This window comes from Mesocricetus auratus, unplaced genomic scaffold (assembly GCF_017639785.1).
Source record: "Mesocricetus auratus isolate SY011 unplaced genomic scaffold, BCM_Maur_2.0 Super-Scaffold_100043, whole genome shotgun sequence".
In the NCBI taxonomy this organism is placed as follows: domain Eukaryota; kingdom Metazoa; phylum Chordata; class Mammalia; order Rodentia; family Cricetidae; genus Mesocricetus; species Mesocricetus auratus.
In genome coordinates, this window is record NW_024429220.1 from 1,594,083 (window position 1) to 1,621,606 (window position 27,524).

At 37.3% G+C, this 27,524-nt stretch overlaps 1 protein-coding gene and 1 pseudogene across 2 annotated transcripts in view; one reads left to right on the plus strand and one right to left on the minus strand.

The window, feature by feature from the left end:
• Hgf (hepatocyte growth factor) overlaps nt 1–4,431 on the plus strand; it is a 64,474-nt gene extending 60,043 nt beyond the window's left edge. For both annotated transcript variants that reach the window (XM_005080880.4, XM_005080881.4), the window contains exon 18: nt 783–4,431. In XM_005080880.4, the coding sequence (XP_005080937.1) occupies nt 783–950 (168 nt within the window). In that variant the 3' untranslated portion in view covers nt 951–4,431. The remainder of the gene's footprint in view (nt 1–782) is intronic.
• A 21,690-nt stretch (nt 4,432–26,121) lies between these two features.
• Nucleotides 26,122–26,992, minus strand: LOC101835016 (annotated as a pseudogene).
• Between the last annotated feature and the right edge of the window lie 532 nt (nt 26,993–27,524).

The window sequence follows — 27,524 nt, forward strand, 5'->3', positions numbered from 1 at the left end:
AGTTAATCTATGTTAATTTGTTATATTTTTTTTACCTGATGATACAAAGAAATATCTAAATTACAACTATATTAACTACTAGTATCAATTGTGAATAGAGGGATATTTTATGCTTGGCAAAGTAATTTGCAAATTATATAGAAATTATTGTTTTGTTAATAAGGATTTCCTGTTTAGATTGTTAAGACAATCTTTTGGGGCAAGGCAAAGAGTGTTCTAGATAGAAGAGAAGTTTAATGAAGTTTAATCATTGAATCACGTGATTATGAATGGATTTTCTCTTTTACAATTCTATACCTTTTCCAAATGTTAATACTGAACACATGGTAATTATCAAAAACAAATAAATAGAAAATTGACATTACTTGTTGGGGTGGGGGATACTGAGAGGTGGCTCAGTTTGTTTGGACACCTGTGGTTAAGCCAAGGGACACGAGTTCAAACCCCACAAATTGCCTTCCGACCTCCACATGCATGGTAATACACACAATAATTAAAATGTGAAAAAAGTGGCCGGGTGGTGGTGGCGCATGCCTTTAATCCCAGCACTCGGGAGGCAGAGGCAGGCGGATCTCTGTGAGTTCGAGGCCGGGCTGGACCGACAGCCTCCAAAACAATACAGAGAAACCCTGTCTTGTAAAACCAAAAAAAAAAAAAATGTGAAAAAAGTGACATTATTGAATTACTATATCCTTTAGCTGCTAGTCAACAGTGAATGTTGCTGAAGAATTATTGCCTTTTTACTTCTAAAGTAATTTTTTTGTCTTTCCTTTTTCTCTTAGGGGGATTATGGTGGCCCACTGATTTGTGAACAACACAAAATGAGAATGGTTCTTGGTGTCATTGTTCCCGGACGTGGATGTGCCATCCCAAATCGTCCTGGTATTTTCGTCCGAGTAGCGTATTATGCAAAGTGGATACACAAAGTAATTTTGACATACAAGTTGTAACAGTCATAGAAGAAGTCAATGCTTTTGAAGCATCCATCAATACATGAGGATTTCAGAGACTTCACGATTAAGGTGTCACCTAAACCAATCCTAAAACAACTACTTGAGTATTGTGAGTGTTCAGATACTCATTAATATATGTGGGTGTTTTCTGATGTTTTGTTTGTCAGTGTTATTTTGTCAGTGTTGAAGTGAATTAAGGTACCTGTAAGTGCAGTAACATATCTCCTGAAGATACTTGAATGGATTTTTAAAAATGCAAAAGTATAGTTGCTAGATGATAAAAGATTTAAAGGAAAAGGTTAATCATTCTACACTGCTTTCCAGGTTAATATCTTAATGATGAATAAATTGTAAGTTAAACATTATTTTAACTCTACCCAAATCATTTATACCTTGTGTTTTTACTTGTAACTCTGTATTAAATTATATTATGCGTCATATGGCACATGTTATAGTTCATTTTTTTCACAACATATACCTTGTAATACCAGCACACAAACATCCTTTTACAAAAAACACACATGTCCATAACACATGGCTGAGTACACATACAGCACATACTACAATTTAAACCATTATGTAACTAGTGTAATCTCTAAATACTTTGGATGTATGTGTCGATATTTATTATAAAATTTAAAAAATTTGAAAGGCCAGTGGAAATATTCAGGAAAGGTACAAGGTATAAGTGACGACTCGGCACATAATTGTATATGAGTTCCACTGGAAAGTGTTTAAAGTCAGGACAGGACCCATAGGATAAAATAATGACTAGCCTTGATGTTTATTTATATTTATTATCATAGTTTTTTGTGTGTTTTCTAATTCCTAAAAAGCAGAAAGGAATATGTGTATTTGTATTATTTCTTTCCTCCAAATTTGGGCTACTTATTTATACAGGATATTGGTAGATCTATAACATTTATTCAGTTTTCAAATGTGTCTTAATGAAGAAATTTAAAGGTGTCTCTGTGTTCAAAAATATATTTATATGGGTTAATATTAAAAGTTGCTGCTGTGATTGGTTCCTAGCTCACTCTTATTAAATTTAAAAATGATTTATCATAAAAATATCCATGTTTGCAAAGTTTTGTGAATATCCCTTCATTGAATTTTACTTTGAAATATTTTGGAGAAAAAATGAAAAGAAAACACTTTTCTCAATGTAAAAATTCTTAGCCTTTGAGTAATAGGAAAAAAATATGAAGTGGAAAAATTTTTTCTAAATTCTTTGTTTCAATTACTTTAAAAGGTATAATTGACTCTGAAAAAATCAGATATGATATAAAGACAGAATCATAGTATCTCATATCTTTTAACAAAGCTCTTTCCTAATAACATGGAATACTCATTTATGTTTTATAATCTATATGATAACATTGAAATTATACTTATTAATCTACTTGCCATGACTAGTTGAGAGTTGTGTATCCAGAAGCAGGATGTTAGAAAGTGATAAGACAGCTTCTAAGTTTTCAATCTTCATGTATCAATCAGGATTATTAAAAGTTATAATTTGAATGTTGTGAATTCAGTGTTCACAGTTTTGAGATTGAATTCTTTTAAATTATCTTCAGGCCAAAGATTTAATCAGAAGTTCTTGCACAAGCTGTGGCATATGTACACGTGCATGTGATATACATATACATATATATATGTATGTGTGTATGTATGCATGTATAGACATGTACACAAGTATATATGTTTGTGAATAACTTAGGTACTGTGTTGATTGATAAACAGTGGATGCAGACAGATCCAGTGAAATGCCAGTCCATATCATTTTACGTTCATTGCATTTTTCTTTTCCTTTTGTAACACGTTATTTTAACAAAACTGAAATTTCAAAGATGTGTTATTAAAATATTAAAGTTATTTTCATAGCTTCTTACTGGATTGTCTAAATTTCAGTGCTACATGTAAATTATATTGGTAAAGCTATTAGGATAATTGAAATGCTTTAATATACTGACATTTTCAATACTTCTTTCAGTGTATTTTTTTGTAATTATCCATGAAAAGAGTAACAGAATTTACCTAGAACAATATGTAGTCAACTATTCAAATACTTTGGAATCAGTGTTTCCAATTTTGTTGAAAAGTAAACAAATGTCATTAAGTCATTAACATGACTTGTAAAGCAACCAATCCCCATGAGATTTTCTTTGCCATGGGCAAAGTGAATGGCATTGACAGTGAACAACATCAATAGTGTTTTACTTGTTTAGAAAGGGCATAGTTAATTTGCAAACACTATGTACGGGATGTTTTTCTATGAATGAATTTCCAAGGAAGAAGGGAGAAAAATGCAACTCATCTAGAAATCTTTATTATATTGTGTCATGGACAAGAGGGCCATTTGAATTATGAGCTTTCAAGGTTGGTTTTGTTTTGACTGAGTAACAGTTACACACTGTTATAATTATAGACGTTTTCTTATGTCTGCAGGAATAGAAATGTAAAGCTAAAATCTTAGTCATATGCCTCTGCTGTGCAGAGGGGTGATAATTCTTTTGTATATTTCTTTAATGTTATTGTAAAATGTAAAATAACTTTTACCAATTTGCTGTGGGCAGGTCCTCGGTATAATGGTTTCTATCGAGATAGTCTCTACTAACATGCTCTGGTTTGCTATCTAAGTGTTTCAATCTACAGGAATGGGAAACACTGGAAGGCAAGAAAATTAACAGTAATAGTATGTGTCAGCAAAGCTGTATTTCACTTATTACTGTGGATATTTTGTGCAGAGTTGATGCTGTAGCTACAGCATCCCTGAAAAAAGCACTGTCAAGAACTGGGAGTCGCTGTCAGGCATTTCCTTTTCTTTTACAAAACAACTGCTGGCTTTGTAATATAGACGACACGAAAGAGAAAATGTTAATACTATCTCATGCTAAGTAAAAGCAAACATTAAATTGATTTACTGAAGTTCAAAAATAACTACTTCCATTCACTGTATGTATGTTATCACTCATTTACATTTATAGAAAACTCATAGTATAAAAGCAATTTGGGTAAAGACAACGTAATTTGCTTTTGTATAATGAGTGATTTGCAGTGAATCACTCTTCACAACCAAGTCCAAGAAAGAAAGTGTGTTTCAAAAATCAACTGAAGTTTGCACCAAGAATTTATTAGTAAGAACAAACACTCCAAACAACCAAATAAAAACATTGAGCTGTGCCGGGTCCTTAACTCTTGACAGTGCCGCTTTCATATAGGTTCATTTCTGTTTGCACCGAAGGCTTCTCTCTTTTGGGAGCTGAAAACTGAATCCTGTGGATATCGCAGCTTGCTTGCCTATGTAAATAGGACGATGATAAGCTGCCGATTGAGTGGGATAGCTGGATGTTTACCCCCAAAAGGAAACACTGTGGTGATGGCTTGTATTATAAATTCTCTGTAGTTAATAAAATTGTTATTTTTATAACCATAATTATATTATTGTTCTTAATAATAATAAAATATTTTACCAAAATGTCTCCTTTATCTTTTATAATTATATGCATAGACACATATATATCTGTCCTGGAACTTTAGAGTGGCAAGTAACAACAACATGGATTTAATTGGCAGGAATGACACACATTTTATTACAAGAAATATGTAACTTCTCTATAGAGATAAGTAAAAATCACATTTTCTTCTGACTTCTTTCCAAGGTATTGTCTCCAAGAAAATCATTAATATCTCTAAACTTGGATGTCTCCAAGGGTAAAATGGGATTATATTGTCATTATTTAGATTTACTGGGAAACTACTGTACAATATTTTGTAACTATGTACAAAATGTCACTTACTTTCCCATACAACTTTATGTTATAAAATTTTTATAAGTTTTAATTAATTTATGGCATCTTTACAGGATGCTCCATAATTTCACAATACATATGAGTCCAAAAAAATCTATTCACTCCACAGTGCAAGAGCTAATTATTTACTTTTCTAACCAAGATCTCTATAACAACATTGGTTATCTCTAAATTTGCCATACTGTCTCTCCCCCAGTGATTGCCAAAGTAACTAGTCTTATATAGATTCTGACTTCAAGACGATTCTTATGCATAACCTGATAAGCATAGTAATACATCTGATCATTTTAATGATTATGCATAAAGCAGAAACACACGCTTATTCACTAATGTCAGCATAATATTTAAAATTGTACACAATGAACTTTTAGAAATTCACTTAATTCTCTACAATCTATCTCATGTATTCTTTCAAGTAAAGTGTCAAGAAACTAAGAGATGGCATTTACAAAGTTTCTCAATAAGAGAGCAAACTTACTAAGAAAGACAGGATCCTTATTATGGCATTGTTTACTCTTCTGTATTGTGCTGTTCTAATTAATCTCTAAGTAATCATGAAGTCTTAATATTTTCAGTAATCATTTATTTATATGTTTAAAGAATGATAACTCCTTTATGCTCTCTTGCAGAAGATCTTAGAGTTATTTTTATTGAATGGTTAGTATTGAAATTAATTTTTAGTTGCTGAATTAAACTATTTTAATGTGTGCTTTAAAATATTTCATTTAATATTCAAGAATTTCATACATGTATACAATATATTTTGATCATATTCACTCATCCTCTCAAATCCTCCTGAATCCCCTTGCCTCCTCCTTCCAACATTGTGGCATTTATTAAGATACACTGAGGCCAATTAGTTCTGTCTGTATACACATGCATGTGGGGCAGTTCACTGAGGCTCTGTAATTAATCCCTATATGTCCAAGACCCAAAAGAGTAATTTCAGTTTGAATTTCCTCTGTGCTTTGGTCCAACAGTCCTATCATGGTTCTCTGTCATTAGTTTCCTAACAACATCATCATTCACCTAAGTGATTCTAAGCTAGCTCTCCACACCCTCTAATCAATGACAAGCTTGTCATGGAGAAGTAACAGCATAGCCTTTACTCTAAAGAGCTTGTGATCATCTTGCTGTTTACATTCAGAAATTCTTTGCTATATATGTCATTATCAGGGAAGAAGGTCACCACAAGTTAGAGGTATACTTGCAGAAATTGGGGAAGAAAATGATAGCATTATAAAAGTGTCTCTTTAGACATGCTGACTATGTCTAGTGAAGTAGAAAAAAATCCAACAAACAAAACTCACGTTTCCTTCATAGAACTCAAAAATGTATAGAATAAATTATAAACTAGTTTTATGCACATTTGTGGTTTAAAAATATAGGACAGCATTAAGAAAGCATAAGCACTATAGCAATACATGAAACGCCAGACTAGGATTGAATCTTTATCTGTTTGTAATATTCTCGAATAATCAGATTTTATTTTTATTTAAATTAGAAACAAGCTTGCTTCAAATGTCAATCCAGCTCCCTTTCCCTCCCCTGCTCCCCTGTTCCCAACAACACTACCAACCCTCCACCCAATCTCCACTACAATCTCCAGGGAGGGTGAGGCCCTTTCATGGGGGATCTCCAAATCCCCCATGTGTCCAGGCTGAAAGAACAACCCTCCATGTATAATGGGCTCCCAAAGTCCATTCAGATGCCAGGAATAAATACTGATCTAGTAGCCGAAGCCCCAAAGATTGCGGAGGCCTCCTGACTGATACCCATATTCAGGTGGTCTGGATCAGTCCCATCAGTCATGATGGGCTCCCCCTTGTTCAGGGTAGCTGTTTCTGGGGGTTTCCCCAGCCTGGTATTGACCCCTTTGCTCATCACTCCTCCCTCTCTGCAACCGGATTCCACGAGTTCAGTTCAGTGTTTAGATGTGGGTGTCTGCCTCTGCTTCCAACAACCACTGGATGAGGACTCTAAGATAGCATACAAGGAATGGTTGATGGTGGCAGAATTATATGTGGATTTTCACCTCTTTTTTCTTTTGGTTGTTAGTAAGGTGGGACTATCTATTGCCTATGTTTTTCTGGTTGTTGTTAACTTCCTTGGGTTGGAATTTTCATTCCAGAACTTTCTCTAGGGCTGGATTTGTGGATATGTATTCCATAAATCTGGTTTTGTCATGGAATATCTTGTTTTCCCCATCTATGGTGATTGAAAGCTTTGCTGGGTATAGTAGTCTGGGCTGGCATCCATGGTTTCTTAGTGTTTGTAGAATATCTATCCAAGACCTTCTAACTTTCAGAGTTTCCATGAAGAAGTCGGGTGTGATTCTGATAGGTTTGACTTTATATGTTACTTGGCCTTTTTCCTTATCTGCCCTTAATATTCTTTCTTTATTTTGTATGTTTGGGGTTTTGATTATTATGTGGCAAGGGGGCCTTTTTTTTGTGGTCCACTCTATTTGGTGTTCTGTTGGCTTCTACTTTCATTGGCATGTCTTTCTTTAGGTTGGAAAAGTTTTCTTCTATGATTTTGTTGAATATGTTTTCTGCACCTTTGAGTTGGGTTTCTTCACATTTTTCTATCACTATTATTCTTGCATTTGGCCTTTGCGTAGGGTCTCATATTTCCTGGATAGTTTGTGTCAGGGATTTGTTGGACATAAGATTTTCCTTGGTTGATGAATCTATTTCTCCTGGTGAATCTTCAATGCCTAATTCTCTCTTCTATCTCTTGTATTCTGTTGGATATCCTGGCATCTGTAGTTCCTTGTCTTTAGTCACCTTTTCTAATTCCAGCATTCCTTCAAACTGTGTTTTTTTTTTGTTGTTGTTGTTGTCTCTATTTCAGCTTTCAAACTTTGCATTGTTTGAATTGTTTCTTGCAATGTTTGGTTTGTCTTTTCCATTTCTTTAAAGGATTTTCTCATGTCCTCTTTTAGGGTCTCTATCATCTTCATGAAGTTGTTTGTAAGGTCATTCTCTTCTGCTTAATCTGTGTTGGGATGTTCAGGTCTTGCTGGTGTAGAGTCCCTAGACTCTGGTGGCGTCATATTGGTTTTTCTGTTGTTGAATGTGTTCTATTGTCCTCTTCTCAACCCTTCCTCCAGTGGGTACAGGTGGGGTCTCTTCCTCTCCTAGTGGGTACATGTCCAAGGTCTCTTCCAGTAGGTGCAAGCAGGTCCAATGCTCTGATGGGTCTCAAGGTGGGTGCAGGAGGGTCTGAGGCACTCCCTCTCCTGGATTAGCACAGTGTTTTCCCAGACACGAGGTTGTTTGGTGAGCTGGGGGGCAAGTCATCCTACCTGCAGTCCGCAGGCCAGGAGATTCCAGAGAAGGCAAGCAGAAGGAAGTCAAGAGTTGGAGCTCACCTCTGCCCTGTGTAGGGGCAGGAGTAGACTGGCACTCTCAATAGGCTCCTGGTTGCTTGGTCCTCTGGGGGAAAATGACCTGGCTGTGGTTCTCAGGCCAGGAGATCCCAGAGAGCAAATAATCAGATTTTTGTGGTTACTATTTTCACACATTTTCAAATGTAATTGTCATGTTATGTTCACCAGATTTTCTCTACCATCACTAATCTTTCAAATTTCATGTAGCTGCCTTTGTGTCTGCACCCTCATCCCCAATCTAGAAGTCAGTACCAGCCCACATAGTGCTTGTGCCTTCTCACTTGTACCTCGTTGTAGTTGGTCTATGACTGTACTGGGTCAGGCTTGTTTTATTGGGCACTATTTTTAATGTACATTGTATTGCACTCATTTTGTACTTTACAAACACCAACAATGCCCAGTTATTAATATTTGTTATGTCTTTATTTTCACAGTGCTTCATATAGAACAGTGATAAAAATATTTTATAATGAATAATATAAAATGAGGTTCTTTTTGAAGGCTTAATAACATTTCCAAGAGAATTTAATTTGTATAAAAATTGTTCAATTACCACTAAGGGCTATACGTTTTGGGCCTTAAATTTAATTGTATTATTTAGCTTTGAATTAGCAAATAGGACTAATTTAAAATGTCCTATTAATTGTATATACTAGATGACACTTGGAAATTGTTTTTTTTTTGTCTATTAGCTGATACAGACAAATTAGGCATAGCATTTGTGGAGCATCTTATCATAGTTTGACAGTGTGCATATTAAACAATGTTCAAATCAGAGTAAGTATATTTCCTAGAATGCATAATTTTTATGATAAATCATTCTAATGTTTTTAAAGCATTCTGGGTATATTTATTATCTAGAGTCTCTCACGGCTCACCTGCACACCAGAAGGTCTTGTTTTGGACTGACTGTAATTCAGTCACTACTTATCTCTATTCTTCAACTTCACCCAGATTCTGGTATCCACCATTCTACTCTCATTGTCTAGGAGACTGCCTTTAAAAACCAAATGTGTGAATAAGATTGTATCATTTGCCTTCCTTTTTCTTGTTTATTTCGAGAACTGTCATGATCTCCAGGTCCATCCATGGTGTTGCAATTAGCAGGATTTAGTTCATTTTTATGTCCGCTGCATCTTTCTGGCACACTTTCATTGTCAGTTGATGGACAACTAGGCTGCTTTCGTATCTTGGCTTGAATGAAAAGTGTTGAAATGAACTGGGGATGAGGATGCTTTGGTAGCAGACAGATTTAATTAACAGTAAGGGGATTGGTGGATTGTGTAGTAGTTTTATTTTGAATTTCTGGGTAATTTCCTTCTTGTTTTCCACATTGGCTGAGTTAATGTGAACCAGGATTCCCCTTCTCATACCCTGACAGTTCATGTTTTGCTTTGTGGGTTTTTAAAATAGCCATTCTTATGATGAAATGATGTCTCACTGTGGTTGAGTTTATGTTTCCATGATGATGTTGAGTATATTTTTTATATATGTGCTGTCCATTTAAGTCTTCTTTTTGGAGTATCTGTTGACACCTGCTTTCTGTTTTTTAAAGATTGGGCTGTTTTTCCATGCTTTCTATTTTGCTTCAGTCAGCTGAGCTTTGTACATATTATCCCAAGGTCAGTTGTGCAGTTTATACTTTTTTTCCCTGGTACTGTGAGCTGTCTTTTCCATTTTGATGGTTGTTTTCCCTGGCTATGCAGATGCTTTTTAGTCTGTCATCCTACTTTTATAATTTTGTTTTTGTTTCTCATCCTCTCTTATCCATCTTAATTAAAGAATAAACATTTCTAATCGTGATATGCTTAAGTAGTTTCCTTATATTTTATTTGAGTAGTTTAATAGTTTTGGGTCTTTCATGTAAGCCTTTAATGCATTAAGTTGTATTTGATATAATAACCAACTAGGGCCTTCTTGAATTTGATTTGATGAAAATTTAGGGTATAGTTTTCTTTTTTATATGAATGTAGTTGTTCCAGAATCAGTTGTTTAAGAGATTGTCTATTCCCCAATGCCTTTTCTCAGTATGTGTTAAAAAATTAATTCAAGGTAGACTTGTGAGATTCCTTCCAGGATCTCTATTCTGACAGGGGTGAGATGGTATCTGAGAGTTGTTTTGATTTGCATTTCCCGGATGGCTAAGGATGTTGAGCACTTTCTCAAGTGCCTCTCAGCCATTTTAGACTCCTCTATTGAAAACTCTCTATTTAGTTCTGCAGCCCACTTTTTAATAGGGTCCTTTGGTGTTTTGGAGACTTGCTTCTTGAGTTCTTTGTAAATTTTGGAGATCAACCCTCTGTCAGATGTGGGATTAGTGAATATTTTTTCCCATTCTGTGGGCTGCCTTTTTGTCTTGCTGACTGTGTCCTTTGCCTTACAGAAGCTTCTCAGTTTCAGTAGGTCCCATTTATTAATTGTTGATCTTACTGCCTGTGCTACTGGTGTTATGTTCAGGAAGCTGTCTCCTGTACCAATTCGTTCAAGGGTACCACCCACTTTCTCTTCTAAGAGAGAGAGAGAGAGACAGAGAGAGAGAGAGAGAGAGAGAGAGAGAGAGAGAGAGAGGAGAGAATGAGAGAGACAAAGAGAGAGAGAGAGAGAGAGAGAGAGAGAGAGAGAGAGAGAGAGAGAGAGAGAGAGAGAGAGAGAGAATTTATAGGGAAACCAAACCATCCCTGGTACTGAGATACTGGAACACTAGCCAAATATTTAGGCATAGGGGAATTAGTTTTTGTTTGCTTATAATTAAAGGTATTTTCTTGATTAGACAAACACAATTTAATTTATGTAAGGATATGTTGTCCAATCTGGTATTTCACGTAAATGGTTGATGTCATAACTTTGAAGAGGAAAAGCATAGTAATTACTGCAAACATTCTTAGTTAACAATCAAGATACTCTATTCATTGCTTGTATGTGGATTTGTCATCTGAAAATCATTATAAAGTTTCATAACACCACCACTGTTTCTTCATTAACAAAATGTTTCCATTTGAAGATTTCTTTTTAGCTGAGAGAAACCAACATAGGTAGCATGTTGCAATGAAGTGAAAGGAAGAATTTTTGTATTTTTCATAAAATTTATAGCTCTTGATATGTAAAGTTTTCAGATCTCTGAGTTTTACATGACATAAAATCTATATGTAGTCGTAAGAGAATATATAAAGCACATCCTCTATTTTCACAATATATAAACTATGATATTGTGCTCTCCAAATGTTTACACTTATGTCAATTATAACTCAATACAACTAAAAGTTATCACTGAGAAAATTAGCCATTAAAAGTAATCACAATCTCAGCAAGGGAATGGGATAGAGGGTTGGTGGGGGGCAGGGTAGGATGGGAAGGAGGGGGAACTGGGATTGACATGTAAAACAGGATTGTTTCTAATTTAAGTGAAAAAATAAATAAGTAATCACAAAAGAAAAAAATAGAGATTTTTTTGGGAAAAAACTCCAAGAAATGATTAAAAAGTAATTAAATGTCTTTAGAATATGGAGGAGAATGTGTAAGAACATTGTTAAATAGTTTTCTCTGGTTGTTCAAAGAGTCATTCTATTAGGAAATGCTCATGTTCTCTTGGTTGATGAGGTAAGAAGCTGTAAAAAATAATGATGACACCCTAATAAGATAGTTTAGATAATAATTCTCAGTAGTGAAAAGTGAACTTGCATAAGTGAATGTGAAAAATGATAGCACCTCTAATACATGGCATTTCCCAGGAAATAACTGCTCAATTACTGTTGTATTTTACTCAAACTGGTCTTTCATGTAACACTGGAGATCACTGTGAAGAAAAAAATGTGTTTAAGGTTTGAAAAGGGTGTGGAGGTATACAGATGCCTCATATTATACTTCACACTATATTACTTAAGACACTTTGGATATTGATACGTATTATAAAGCTCCATGGGAACAATTATGTATGATAATATTTATATTTACAGCAATGAAAAATATCCCTTACATATTTGAGACAATATTTACTTTCAGTTTTAAGTACTGAAGCTCTGCTAAATGCAATCCAGAAAAGTTCAATTCATGTATTTACTTCATGGTTTGAAATTACAATTCTCTTAATAAACTGTAATAATTTTTTAACAAAAATACTTCTAGAAAAATCTATTCACTTGACACAATTTTCCATATCAATCTTTTTATCAATTTTTGTCTTTTCTAATCAATGTAAAAATATTCACACACCTAGGAATATCCAAATTACCCTTTTTGACCTGTGTAATATCTATTGAAACTCTCCTGCCATTTATATTATTGCAAAATTCATTACTACCACAATCTGAAAGTTTTCTTATTTTGTTACCACTAAAACTTTGAAAAGCTAGTGTAGCTTGTTTTCATGTCAACAGATTTTACAATGTCCTTATGTTTGTTAGTTTTCTATTTTTGGAAGTAGAGACATAAGAGAAAGAAAAAGGTTGATATACAAGAAGTGGGTACAAAGATTTTAAAAACTGGAAGTGCTTTGAGAGAACATTTACTAAGATGTCTATATATCCCCCAAAGCAAGGTTAACAGAAGATCTAAAAAGCATTGTTCTCCTTTCCCAGCCTTTCTTTTGTCTAACTCATAGTCACTTGTATCTCTTGTCTGTAAATAAAACTTAGTGTGATGAGCTGCCCTAGACTTAAGGACAGAAGAAGACCAGCATGTGAGTGTAGTATCTACAATGTTCCTTTTTATCTTTTCATCTCTTTGATGCTTTTTAACCTGTTAACTTTGTCAATGATTTTTTTCCAACTTTATTGAGGTATTATTGACAAAAGAACATATTTAAGGGTTAAAAATGATGGTTGACATACGTATATACCTTAAAATGATTATAATCAACTATTAACATAGTTATTACACTGTTAACATTAAGGAGGGTATGGGAGGCTGTAATGAGACACTTGTCTTCTGTACTAAAAAATAGAATATTTAAACTACAGTTACCATGCTCCAATTAAGTCTCCCCTGTTGTTGTTTTTTTTTATTTTAGAAGCACTCTTATTTGCATATCAATCCCCCCATTCCCTAGACCTCCCATCCTCCCATGCATCCCAATCACTCCCCAGAGGACCATCAAACTACATCACATCATTTGGTGGAGGGCCCAGGCCCTTCTTTCTGTATCTGGGCTGCAATAGTATCCCTCCATAGGGACTGGGCTCCCAAAGCTCTAGGAATAAACATTGGTTCCACTGTTAGAGGTCCCATAAGTTGCCCTGGCTTCCTAACAGGCACCCATGTTCAGAGGTCTTGGTTTGGTCCAATGCTTGTTCCCCAGCTTTAGGACTAGGGTCTCTGTGCTGTCACTAGGTCAGGTCAACTTTTCTATGGGTTTCTCCACATTGTCTTGGTTCCTTTGTTCATCCCTTGTCCCTCTCCTCAACTGGATTCCAGGAGTGTGGCTCAGTGTTTAGCTGTAGGTGCCTGTTTCTGCTTCGATCAGCTACTAGTGGAAGACTCTAGGAATGGCAACCAAGGTAGTCATCAATCTCATTATAGAGGAAGGGCATCAAAGATAGCCTCTCCTCCACTGCCTAGATTCCTAGTTGGGTTCATCCCTGTGGATCCCCTAATATTTCCTTGTGCCAGACCTCTCTCCAAACCTATACTGGCTCCCTCTATCAAGGCATCTTCTTTCTTGCCCTCCCCTATTCCTTCTCTGTCTCAGTCTTCCTGTTTCCCTCTCCATCCCCTTCCTTTCTCTCCCCTTCCCACCTCCTTCCCCTGCCCCATGCTCCCAATTTGCTCAGGGGTTCTTGTCCCCCTCCCCTTCTTCAGGGGATCATGCTTTCTTCTCTTGGGTTCTTTTTGCTTCCTAGTTTCTTTGGTGGTGTGATTATAGACTGGTAGTCATTTGTTCTATGCCTAATGTCCATATATGAGTGAGTACATACACTAATTGTCTTTCTGTGATTGGGTTACCTCATTCAGGATGCTTTCTTCCAGTTCCATCCACTTGCTTGCTAATTTCAAGATTTCATTTTTTTTCCGCTGAGTAATAATCCATTGTGTCAATGTACCACATTTTCTCCTCCCATTCTTTGAGGGACATTTAGGTTGCTTCTAGGTTGTGGGTATTACAAACAATGCTGCTATGAACATAGTTGAACATATGTCCTTGTTGTAGGAATGCGTATACTTTGGGTATATGCCCAAGAGAGGAATTGCTGGATCTTGAGGTAGACTAATTGCCATTTTCCTGAGAAACCACCAGGCTGATTTCCAAAGAGGCTGTACAAGTTGGCCCTCCCACCTACAGTGGAGGAGTGTTCCACTTTCTCCACATCCTCTCCAGCATAGACTGTCACTGGTGTTTTTTATTTTAGCATTTCTGACAGGAGTGAGATGGTATCTCAGAGTTGTTTTGAGTTGCATTTCCCTAATGGCTAAGGATGTTGAACACTTTCTTAAATCTTTCAGTCTTTTTAGCCTCCTCTATTGAGAATTCTTTATTTAGTTCTGCACCCCACTTTTTAATTGGATTGTTTGGTGTTTTGGAGACTTGCTTCTTGAATTCATCGTATATTTTGGAAATCAGCCCTCTGTCAGATGTGGGGACAGTAAAGATCTTTTCCCATTCTGTGGGCTGCCTTTTTGTCTTGCTGACTGTGTCCTTTGCCTTACAGAAGCTTGTTTCTCAGTTTCAGGAGGTCCAATTTATTAATTGTCGATCTCAATGTCTGTGCTACTGGTGTTATGTTCACAATTTGGTCTCCTGTACCAATTCATTCAAGGGCACCTCCTACTTTGTCTTCTAAGAGTTTCAGTGTGGCTGGATTTATGTTGAGGTCTTTAATCCATTTGAACTTAAGTTTTGTGCATGGCAATAGACATGGATCTATCTGCAGTCTTCTACATGCCAGCATCCAGTTCTGCCAGCACCATTTGTTGAAGATGCTTTCTTCTTTCCATTGTATAACTTTAGCTCCTTTGAAAAAAATCAGGTGTTCTTAGATGTGTGGGTTAATATTAGGGTTTTCAAGTCGATTCCATTGGTTTACCAGTTTACTTTTGTGCCATTACCAAGCTGATTTCATTACTATAGCTCTATAAGTCAGGGATGGTGATGCCTCTGGAAGTTCCTTTATTGAACAGGGTTGTTTTGGCTATCCTGGGTCTTTGTTTTTCCATACAAAGTTGAGTGTTTTTCTGTTGATCATTCATTTCATGCCTGTAAGTTTCTATGCTTTTAGCAAAACAGAGCAGACTGTAATTTCTCCTTTAAAGGCTTTCTTCCCTTCAAACAACTCAGCAGCTTCCCATGGCCACACCATATAGGCAAATGTAGCCTGGAACTTCACCAGGTGGCCCAGCTGTCCACAGGACCTCCTTGCTGGGATTCTGCTGTCCTACTTTGTGAACTGAGAATATCCAAAACTGGATCTCAATTCCTACTTGTTTCCAAGATTCCCAATCAAAATTTCTAAAAGCAGAATCCAGAAAACCACTTTTTCCACATATATGTCACCTTTTGACATTCAGGTGATCACCCAGGTGTCAATTATACCTCTCATTGATGTTTTTAATCACCCAGGTGTCTTTACCTCCTTTTTCAAGCCATAATTTTCCTTTAATTCCATTAGAACATTAATTCTGAGACGTGTTTCTGCACCTAAATTCCATCTTTTATCCAAATTATGTAAAAATTAAACCACTGAGAACATAGCTGTAATTCTCTAACTGAAAATCCTTTAATAGATTCTCATTGGCTGATCAATGGTTAAATTGTCAGCTACTTCCTCTCCTTTTGCCCACTATGTTATGGGCACTTTCAGTTCTGGAAATTGGCTGCACTCCTTTCCTCAAAATGTTTGCATCTGCTCCTCTTTTTGTCGGGAATCATGCCCCCACCCACAGCTTTTGCCTGACTAATATTGAGTTCACCCATCTTAAAAAACACCAAATATTCCCCCACCCACCTTGCTTAGTCAATTACACATTCCAAAGTATGATGCATTTCTATTTCAGAACATTTACCTCAATCAGCTTATCTACTATTTGCATACATACATTTTGTTGTTATTTGAACACCACACATACACACACACACACACACTGTGTTTTTTCTATGAGGCTATAAGTTCACCATTAACAGGATCTAAACTTGTATTTACATACATTTATTTTTTTATTACTGGCTCAGGACTACAACACACATAAGTATTTGTAGTGATATTTCATTTACTCTTTAAATGCAATTATATTAATACATCTTAATCATATTTACCCTTTAAAAAACAACATCTACCAGTTCCGTTGGTGTTTCCTGGAGAGGGGCATTTCACTGGCTTTTGTCACAAGCTTGTGTTTTAAGTGACCACATAAGCACTGATCTATTACTGTGCTAGTGTAAGGCACTGGGGACACAGCTGTAAGTAAACAAGTGTCAGTTCTTTTGCTCGCAAAGCACACAAGCCTGGGAGACAGAGACAGAGCAGGAATGTGGACACTTAAACAGACAACTGCAAATAGCAGATGGAGTTTATTGGAGGATTTTAAAGGTTTAAAAAAATACTAATTTTTTTGAGGATTGCCATTGTAGTTGTACCTTTTCTTTGGTCCACCAGCTTGTTCTCAAATAATATCATGGAGATTTCCTATTAATTATGAAAGCTCAGCCTATAGCTTAGGCTTGTTCCTTATTAGTCTTTATAACTTAAATAAACCCATACTTTTATTAATCTATGTTTTACTATGCGGCTTTTTACCTTCCTTTCATTCTGTTTGTCTGATTCTCTCCAAGTCATATTGCCATCTCCTCTGCACCTCGATTAACTCCTCCTACTTTTGCTCTTTTCCCTGAAGTCCTTCCTATACCGCTGGCCTAGCTGTTTATTAAACCAATAAGAGCAATATGTCTTCACACAGTGTCCAAATATCTCACAACATTTCCCCCTTTTGTCTAAATAAAAGGAGAGGTTTTAACTCTAACATAGGAAAACTTAAGAACAATTATATAATAGGAACAATTATCACTTAAGAATTACATTCATAATCTCCAGTTCAGTTGTATTTGTCATATTAGGAGAAATTACTTTACTATCTATCCTATCTTAGTGAGTCCAAAGTTTATATCATAACTTGTATTATCATGCTAAAACTATCTTTTTGTGATTCAACTCCTTTATCAATTATTCTTTCTGTAAACATCAGATAATATGAGCAAAGCTATCTTGCTCATAATAGTTACGCATTCTTTGTTTTATTTTTTACAGGCCACAAACATATGTTACTGGATAAAACTCTTGGCTGAAGACAAATTCCAGAATTTTGACTTACACATTTCCAATCAGTACTAAGGAAAGCTCATGGGATTCCCATCAGACCACCACCAGCAGCAGCACATTTAATTCACATATGTTGTTTTTAATTAACATCTGTATTCTTAAAAGAATTTTTTTCATATAAATCTAAAATGGTAGAAGTTGGCCATTCATTTTATTCATAAATATAATATCCATTTAAAAATAAAACATCACGATCAGGTAAACAGGCCGGCTTCCCGGCCTGTGTTCCAGTCTGCAGATCGCCTGGGAACTGCACAGAGCTCCCAATCCCGGCGGGAGCCAAGCACCCCAGACTCCAGATCTTCTCTCCCACCAACAAGACCAGGAAACGAGAGGAGGCTGGGAGTCCAGGGAAGCAGCTGTTCCTCCGGCAGCATCAAGTAAACAGGCCGGCTTCCCTGCCTGCATTCCAGTGCCTGCAGATCGCCTGGGAACTGCACAGAGCTCCCAATCCCGGCGGGAGCCAAGCACCCCAGACTCAAGATCTTCTCTCCCACCAACGAGACCAGGAAACCAGAGGAGGCAGGGAGACCAGGGGAGTAGCTGTTCCGGATCAGGTACAACAGGACCCAGCATAGGGTCCAGGGGACCAGGTAGGAGGCTAAGCGCCCCAGATTCCTGTTCTTCTTCTCCACCCACGGACCAGCATTTGGACAAGGAATAGAAGAACCACCAGATTATTGGACTTGTTAGCACCCACCAAAAGGGAACTCTGGTCCCCAGACCAGTAAGGGGCTCTTTCTGCACCCACTAGAAGAAGAGATGGGAAAGAGACAATACAAAAACACAGTTAGCAACAGAAAAACAAATGACACCGCCAGATTCTAGAGACTCCACACCAGCAAGACCCCAACATTCTACTGCGAACGAAGCAGAAGAGAATGACCTTAAAAGCACTTTCATGAAAATGATAGAGGCCCTAAAAGAGGATATAGGAAAATCCCTCAAAGAAATGGAAGAAAAAACAAACCAAAAAATGCAAGAAATGGAAGAAAAAACAAACCAAAAAATGCAAGAATTGGAAGAAAAAACAAACCAAAAAAGGCAGGAAATGGGAGAAGAAATGAAGCAAAAAATGCAAGAAATGGAAGAAAAAACAAAGCAAACAATGCAAGACTTGGAAGAAGAAACATACCAAAAAAGGCAGGAAATGGAAGAAGAAACAAAGCAAAAAATGCAAGAAATGGTAGAAAAAACAAAGCAAAAAATGAAAAAAATGGAAGAAGAAACAAACCAAAAAAGGCAGGAAATGGAAGAAGAAATAAAGCACAAAATGCGAGAAATGGAACAAAAAGCAAACCAAAAAATGCAAGAAATGGAAGAAAGAACAAACCAAAAAATTCATAAAAGGCAACAAACGGACGAAAAGATAAACAGAAAATTGCAAGAAGCAATGCAAACACTGCAAGGGTTGAAAACTGAAATAGAGACATTAAAAAAAAACACAATCTGAAGAAAGGCAGAAAATAGAAAAGCTGGACAAACAGTCAGGCACTACCAATACAAGCATTACCAACAGAATAGAAGAGATGGAAGAGAGAATCTCAAGTGTTGAAGATACACTAGGAGAAATGGATTTATCAACCAAAGAAAACCTTAAATCCAACAAATCCTTAACACAAAACATCCAGGAAATATGGGACACCATGAAAAGACCAAACCTAAGAATAATAGGTATAGAAGAAGGAGAAGAAATCCACCTCAAAGGGGCAGAAGGCATATTCAACAAAATCATAGAAGAAAACTTTCCCAACCTTAAGAAAGACATGCCAATGAAGGTACAAGAAGCCTACAGAACACCAAATAGAGTGGACCACACAAAAAAAATTCCCTCGCCACATAATAATCAAGACCCCAAACATACAGAATAAAGAAAGAATATTAAGAGCAGCGAAGGAAAAAGGCCAAGTAACATATAAAGGCAGACCTATCAGAATTACACCTGATTTCTCCATGGAAACTCTGAAAGCCAGAAGGTCCTGGATAGATATTCTACCTACACTAAGACACCATGGATGCCAGCCCAGACTACTATACCCGGCAAAGCTCTCAATCATTATAGACGGAGAAAACAAGATATTCCATGACAAAACTAGATTCAAGCAATATGTGTCCACTAACCCAGCCCTACAGAAAATTTTGGAAGGAAAACTCCAACCCAAGGAAGCTAACTACAACCAGAAAAACATAAGCATTAGAGAAACCCTCTCTACCAACAGCCAAAAGAACAAAGGGGTGAAATTCCACACATAATTTCCACCAACAACAACCATCGCAAATCGAAGAAGGATGAGCAATCAATGGTCATTAATATCCCTCAATATTAATGGCCTTAACTCACCCATAAAAAGACACAGACTAGCAGAATGGATTGGAAGACAGACCCTTCCTTCTGCTGCATACAAGAAACACACCTCACCCTCAAAGACAGACATTACCTGAGAGTTAAAGGTTAGGAAAAAATTTTCAATCAAATGGACCCAAGAAACAAGCAGGGGTAGCAATCCTAATATCTAACAAACTAGACTTTAAAATAAAATCAATCAAAAGAGATGAAGGAGGTCATTACATACTCATCACAGGTGAAACCCACCAAGATGAAGTGTCTATCCTGAACATCTATGCCCCAAATACAAAGGCATCCACATCCGTTAAAGAAACATTATTAGAACTTAAATGTCATCTAAAGCCCCACACAGTTATAGTGGGAGATTTCAGCACACCACTCTCACCACTAGACAGGAATACCAGACAGAAACTCAACAAAGAAGCAAAGGGTCTAATAGAAGTAATGACCCAACTGGGATTAACAGATATCTATAGAACATTTCATCCACATAAAAAAGAATATACCTTCTTCTCACCACCACATGGAACCTTCTCAAAAATCGACCACATACTTGGCAACATATCAAACCTCAGCAGCTACAATAAAATTGGAATAACTCCATGCATCTTATCAGACCACCATGCCTTAAAATTAGAATTCAACAACAACACAACTTGCAGAAAACCTACAAACTCATGGAAATTGAATAATGCTCAACTGCACCATCCCTGGGTCAAAGAGGAAATAAAAAAAGAAATTAAAGACTTCCTCTAATTCAATGAGAATGAAGACACAACATACCCAAACCTATGGGACACTTTGAAAGCAGTGCTACGGGGGAAGTTCATAGCACTAAGTGCTCACATGAAGAAACAGGAGAACAGTTATACTAGAGATTTAACATCACAGCTGAAAGCTCTAGAACACAAAGAAGCAAACTCCCCCAGGAGGAGTAGACACCAGGAAATAATCAAATTGAGGGCTGAAATCAATAAAGTAGAAACCAGGAAAACAATACAAGGAATCAATGCAACGAAGAATTGGTTCTTTGAGAAAATCAACAAGATAGACAAACCTTTGTCCAAACTTACCAAACAGCAGAGAGTGAACACGCAAATTAACAAAATCAGAAATGAAAAGGGGGACACAAGAACAGACTCTGAGGAAATCCAGAGAATCATTAGGTCATACTTTGAAAACCTGTACTCCACAAAATTCGAAAATTTAAAGGAAATGGATGACTTCCTGGACAGCTATCATTTGCCAAAACTAAATCAAGAACAGATAAGCAACTTAAATAGACCTATAACCCCTATGGAAATAGAAGCTGTCATCAAAAGTCTCCCAACCAAAAAATGTCCAGGTCCAGATGGCCTCAGTGCAGAATTCTACCGGAAATTCAAAGAACAGCTTATACCAATTCTTCTCAAAGTGTTCCACACAATAGAAGCAGAAGGGTCTTTGCCAAACTCATTCTATGAGGCTTCAATAACCTTGATCCCCAAGCCACACAAAGATACAACTAAGAAAGAGAACTTCAGACCAATATCCCTCATGAACATTGATGCAAAAATACTCAATAAAATACTGGCAAATCGGATCCAAGAACACATCAAAACAATCATTCACCACGATCAAGTAGGTTTCATCCCAGGGATGCAGGGATGGTTCAACATACGAAAATCCATCAACATAATCCACCATATAAACAAGCTGAAAAAAAAAATCACATGATCATCTCACTAGATGCTGAAAAAGCCTTTGACAAAATCCAACACCCCTTCATGATAAAGGTCTTGGAGAGATCTGGGATAACAGGGACATACTTAAACATAATAAAACTATATACAGTAAACCAACAGCTAACATCAAACTAAATGAACTGAAACTCAACGCAATTCCTCTAAAATCAGGCACAAAACAAGGCTGTCCACTCTCTCCATACCTTTTCAACATGGTACTTGAAGTTCTAGCTATTGCCATACGACAACAAAGGGGGACCAAGGGGATACAAATTGGGAAGGAAGAGGTCAAACTTTCACTGTTTGCAGACGATATGATAGTTTACATCAATGACTCAAAGAACTCTACCAGGGAACTCTTACAGCTGATTAACACCTTCAGCAAAGTGGCAGGCTACAAGATCAACTCAAGAAAATCAGTAGCCCTACTATATACAGATGATAAGAGGGCTGAAAGAGAAATCAGAGAAACATCACCCTTTACAATTGCCACAAACAACATAAAATACCTTGGGGTTACGCTAACCAAACAAGTGAAAGACCTGTATCGTAAGAACTTTGAATCTTTAAAGAAAGAAATTAAAGAAGCCCTCAGAAAATGGAAAGATCTCCCATGCTCTTGGATAGGTAGGATCAATGTAGTAAAAATGGCAATCCTGCCAAAAGCAATCTACAGATTCAATGCAATCCCCATTAAAATCCCAGCACAATTCTTCACAGACCTTGAAAGAACAATAATCAATTTTGTATGGAAAAACAAAAGACCCAGGATAGCCAAAACAACCCTGTTCAACAAGGCAACGTCCGGAGGCATCACCATCCCTGACCTCAAGCTCTATTACAGAGCTATAGTCCTGAAAACAGCTTGGTATTGGCACAAAAATAGACAGGTAGACCAATGGAATCATATTTAAAACCCAGGTATTAACCCACACACGTACGAACATCTGATCTTTGACAAAGAAGCTAAAAATATACAATGGAAAGAAGAAAGCATCTTCAACAAATGGTGCTGGCAGAACTGGATGCTGGCATGTAGAAGACTGCAGATAGATCCATGTCTATTGCCATGCACAAAACTTAAGTCCAAATGGATCAAAAACCTCAACATAAATCCAGCCACACTGAACCTCTTAGAAGAGAAAGTGGGTGGTACCCTTGAACGAATTGGTACAGGAGACAGCTTCCTGAACATAACACCAGTAGCACAGACAGTGAGATCAACAATTAATAAATGGGTCCTACTGAAACTGAGAAGCTTTTGTAAGGCAAAGGACACAGTCAGCAAGACAAAAAGGCAGCCCACAGAATGGGAAAAAATATTCACTAATCCCACATCTGACAGAGGGTTGATCTCCAAAATTTACAAAGAACTCAAGAAGCAAGTCTCCAAAACACCAAAGGACCCTATTAAAAAGTGGGCTGCAGAACTAAATAGAGAGTTTTCAATAGAGGAGTCTAAAATGGCTGAGAGGCACTTGAGAAAGTGCTCAACATCCTTAGCCATCCGGGAAATGCAAATCAAAACAACTCTGAGATACCATCTCACTCCTGTCAGAATGGCTAAAATCAAAAACACCAATGACAATATATGCTGGAGAGGATGTGGTGAAAGGGGGACACTCCTCCATTGCTGGTGGGAGTGCCAACTGGTTCAGCCACTTTGGAAATCAGTATGGAGATTCCTCAGAAAAATGGGAATAAACCTACCACAAGACCCAGCAACTCCACTCTTAGGCATATATCCAAAAGATGCCCATTCATACAACAAAGATGTCTGTTCCACTATGTTCATAGCAGCTTTATTTGTAATAGTCAGAACTTGGAAGCAACCTAGATGTCCCTCACCCGAAGAGTGGATAGAGAAAATGTGGTACATCTACACAATGGAGTATTATTCAGCAGAAAAAAATAATGGAATCATGAGATTCGCAAATGGATGACACTAGAAGAAACCATCCTGAGTGAGGTAACCCAGTCACAAAAAGAGAAACATGGCATGTACTCTCTCATATATGGATTTCAGACATAGATCTGGGGAGTGCCAGCCTACAATCCTATGGCCAGAGAGTCTGGGAAACAGAAACTTCATTTAGTGGCTGATGGAAGAAGAGGCAGACTCCCTTGGTAAAGTACTGAGCTGAACTCAAGAAAGCCAGTAACAGAGAGGGAGGACTGATGATCAAAGGGATTAAGACTGGGCTGCTTTAACCCCCAGAAACAGCTGACCAGACAAAGGTTAACTCTTGAATCCCAGGCATCAGCCTGGGAATCCAGCATGGGACTGATCAAGACCCCCTGAATCTGGGTGTCAGTGAGGAGGCCTAGGGAATCTATTGAGCCTTGGGCAGCAGATCAGTACCCATCCCAAGTATACACATGGACTTTGGACTCCCATAGAACAATGTGAGGTGCACTCTCACCCTGAACTCTTGGGGAAGGGTCTAGGCCCTGCCCTATATGAAATGACAGACTATGGACACCCCCATGGAGGGCCTCACCCTCCCTGGGGGAATGAGGGGATAACGGGGGGGGGGCGTTGGGGGGGGCGGGCACGGGAGGAGGGGAGGGTATGGGAGAGGGACCTGGAACTGACTTGTGAAGCAACCTCGTTTCTTATCTAAATTTAAACTGGAAAATAAAATATAAAAAAAAATAAATAAAACATCACAAAAAAGCAGAAATACATAATTAAGAACATTTAAATTCTTGTCAAAACAACAAAACACTAATGATTTGTCTTAGACTATCTTTGTTGAAAATGTAGTTTTCAGTAACTAAGTTTCATATTTTGTTTTTTTAATAATGCTCAATGCGATATTTTAACATGAAGATAACATTACTTCAAAATAAATTCAAAGCATTTAATTTAGAGCCTCAGTCTTTTGTAAATTTCAGAGAGAGAAAAAAAGAAAGATCAGAAGTTACAAAGCACCTCACCGTGTAGGAGGCAGAGGAAGTTTTAGTCTGCTGGGATGATCTCAAAAGCCATGACATACCCTGAGGACCATAGTCTCTGCCATCTTGCCACAGTGTTACCTACTTATAACGCATAAGCCCTTCATTTACTCATAGACAGCATACATGGATCATAAGCTCAAACACTGTAAGCATGATGCTCAATCTTATTATATTTCTAATTTGGAAAAAATCAGATCAAACCCAAAAGTTTCATTTTCATGAATTCGTTTTCTTTTGTTGGTGCTAGAAAGTGAACCTCAAGCCTCATGCATGATAAGGAAGTGCTCTACTAGGGGTGTGCCCCCCCTCCGTTCCATGGTACTGTGCTACATAAGGATAGCAGACACGCTTGTGGGTACAACTCTCTAACAAAGAACAGGTAGAAGGGATTTGAAATCTAAGTTACAGAAATCATTCCCCAGAAAAGTGTTCTGTACTGATTTTCAGCTCTTGGTTCCTGAACAGTGGTCTTCAATTTTACACACACACACGCACACACACACACACACACACACACACACATATATAATATATCATATATTATAATATGTATGTAAATATATAATTTATATATATTATATACATAGCATATATAATATACTATAGATAATAAATATATACATATATTATAATAATTAAACATTTGAGTGGATAAAAGTGATACAGTATGTAACAAAATAATCCATAGCTACGGCTTTCTTTGAATCCTAGAAAGTAAGCACAAGCAGAGACCCTGCTAGGACAAGCAGGAGAGGGGGAGACTCAGGAATAGTGAGTGACCATGGCCCCTTCTGCAGTACTAACGCACCACCTTGTGCAGGTGAGCAACCAGAGGCCACTGGATATCTCTCAGTGGGAAAGGGCTCTAGGGAAAGTACAGCCACTGAGAAGTGTTGGAGAAAATGCAGGAAAATGTCACAAGTCCTTAGTTGTGAAGAGAATAAAGACACAAAGTAACTCCAGCCTAAAGCTGAAAGAGCAGCAATGCCAAAGTCCGTCTTTTAAAAGCTATACAAAGAAAAGGACAATCTTCAGTTTGTTAAAAATGTTGAAAATGAACACCTGTTTACCACTGACTTTTGTCTCACGTCTTAGAACATAACTGATTCTCAGGTAAGTATTCAAAACTTCCTAAAAGAAGTTTCTCCTTGGCTGCAGAGATGTGCTCCATAACAAATTTCACCTTGCCAATCCTAGAAATACCAAAGTTACTGTGATCATGCTCATTTTATAATAAACGTGCTGACCCTGACAGAGAGAAGTCTCCGGACTTTGAAAAAACTTACATCAAAATGCTTAGCTTTGGAATATAAGGTTGTGGGGCCAACATTTAAAAGAAAATTTATTCAAAATCAGAATGTCCAGGATAACTAGAACTCATTAGCGAGAAGTATAACATCTTGGAATAATGTTCTCCACAACAGACTTTAAGTTCTAAGAATGCCACTGAGTGGGCACTGGTTCAAGTTAATTCAGTCAACGTATTTCTAGAAAACCTGTTAGCAAGCTTATTCATAAATCTGACTTAAGGTAGCTGTGTTTTTAGGTAGCATTTACAACAATCTAGCACTTGGTAGGAATACAGCAGATTAACACATTCTATAAAACATAGTGTAACATTTTGTAAACTACCTGCAATTTTTAGTAGCTGAGTTCACTAACCCTGTGACAGAATTACAAGGCTTCCTGAACCATATGCATGCTTCATGTATTCTAGTTTTAAAGGATTCTTTGGACACTCTTCACCAACTACAATGGGAGGAGCTTCTGCGTGTAGTATCTCTCAAGGTGTTTATAAAAGGTGAGACAGAGCTCTTAGCTCAAGCTGACCTCCCTATGCCACTGCGTTTAGGATATCATCACTGTATTTTCCAAATTCTCCTGGAGCATGCATATTTCCTGTGTTGGGGTTGGCTAAAAATGGCAGGAAGTCTTTGGAATGGCTCTGCACGTGCTAAACAGTCAGAGCACAGAACTGTCCTATCAGCTGATCTTCACGTGCTCCATACATAAAATGACCATGAGGCAGAATATGCTTAATTTCCAATTCTCTGGCTGCCAACACCCGAGAAAGATTTTCACTCTCTACATGTATGGCTCCAGGTAAGTTCTCAATTTTAGCCTCAACTATCTTTTCTTCCTGCTCTGTTTCCAGTACAGCTTTTTTCCCCCTATCTCTTTTGTGCTTTTGAAATCCGATGTGGTTGATTCTCAAATACCAAGTCTGAAATGTTAAGAGCAACAGAATCTCTCTTACTCTCCTTTAAAGTCAGTTCAATTGTTTCATTTCCTCCCTGTGTTTTTGCTCCATTTCTCGCTCCAACTTAGCTACATCTTCAATGAGTTGTTTCTTCGTCTTTTTGTCATTTTTGTCTTCATTCCCTGAATTTTGGCGGGCAGTTCCTTCTTCTCCTTACCATGTCTTCTCACCTGCTGCTTCTCATCGTCCTGCTCTTCTGCCAAGACCTCTTCCATGATGACCAGGTGACCGGGCACAGGTGCTGGATGAGCCATACATGACCCTAAAACTATCTTTTTACACCCAAAAAAGTTAGGTAAACAACTTAAGATTTTATGTTTATCAATCTTACGAACTTTACATTTCTCATGTAAGGTTTTTTGTTCTGAATTTGGTAACAAGGAAAACTGTATACAATTTAGTCTTCAATCCCCACCAGAGATCCAAGAATAATGAAATATTACCTGAATAAACAGAAAGTGTAGAGCAAGCAACTTCCAAAACTAAGAAACGAAAGACACATCTGGGTTCCCGGACAGTCACCCAAAGGTTCTTCAACAATGTTAGGGCATCCATCTTTGACCTATAGGACTAGAATATCTGACAGACTTTCTGTGAAGCAGAAATTTTGAAGGACTGTCTTACCTTGTCTTGGCAAATTTTGGTAATTACTTTTTTTTTTTGTCTTCTGCTTGTCCAGTTTAGACAGCATACTGTCAATTGTTGAGGCCAGCGTAGATTTTTGCCCAAATGGCTACCTTTGCAACTTTAAAAACAAACACATTGAGGAGA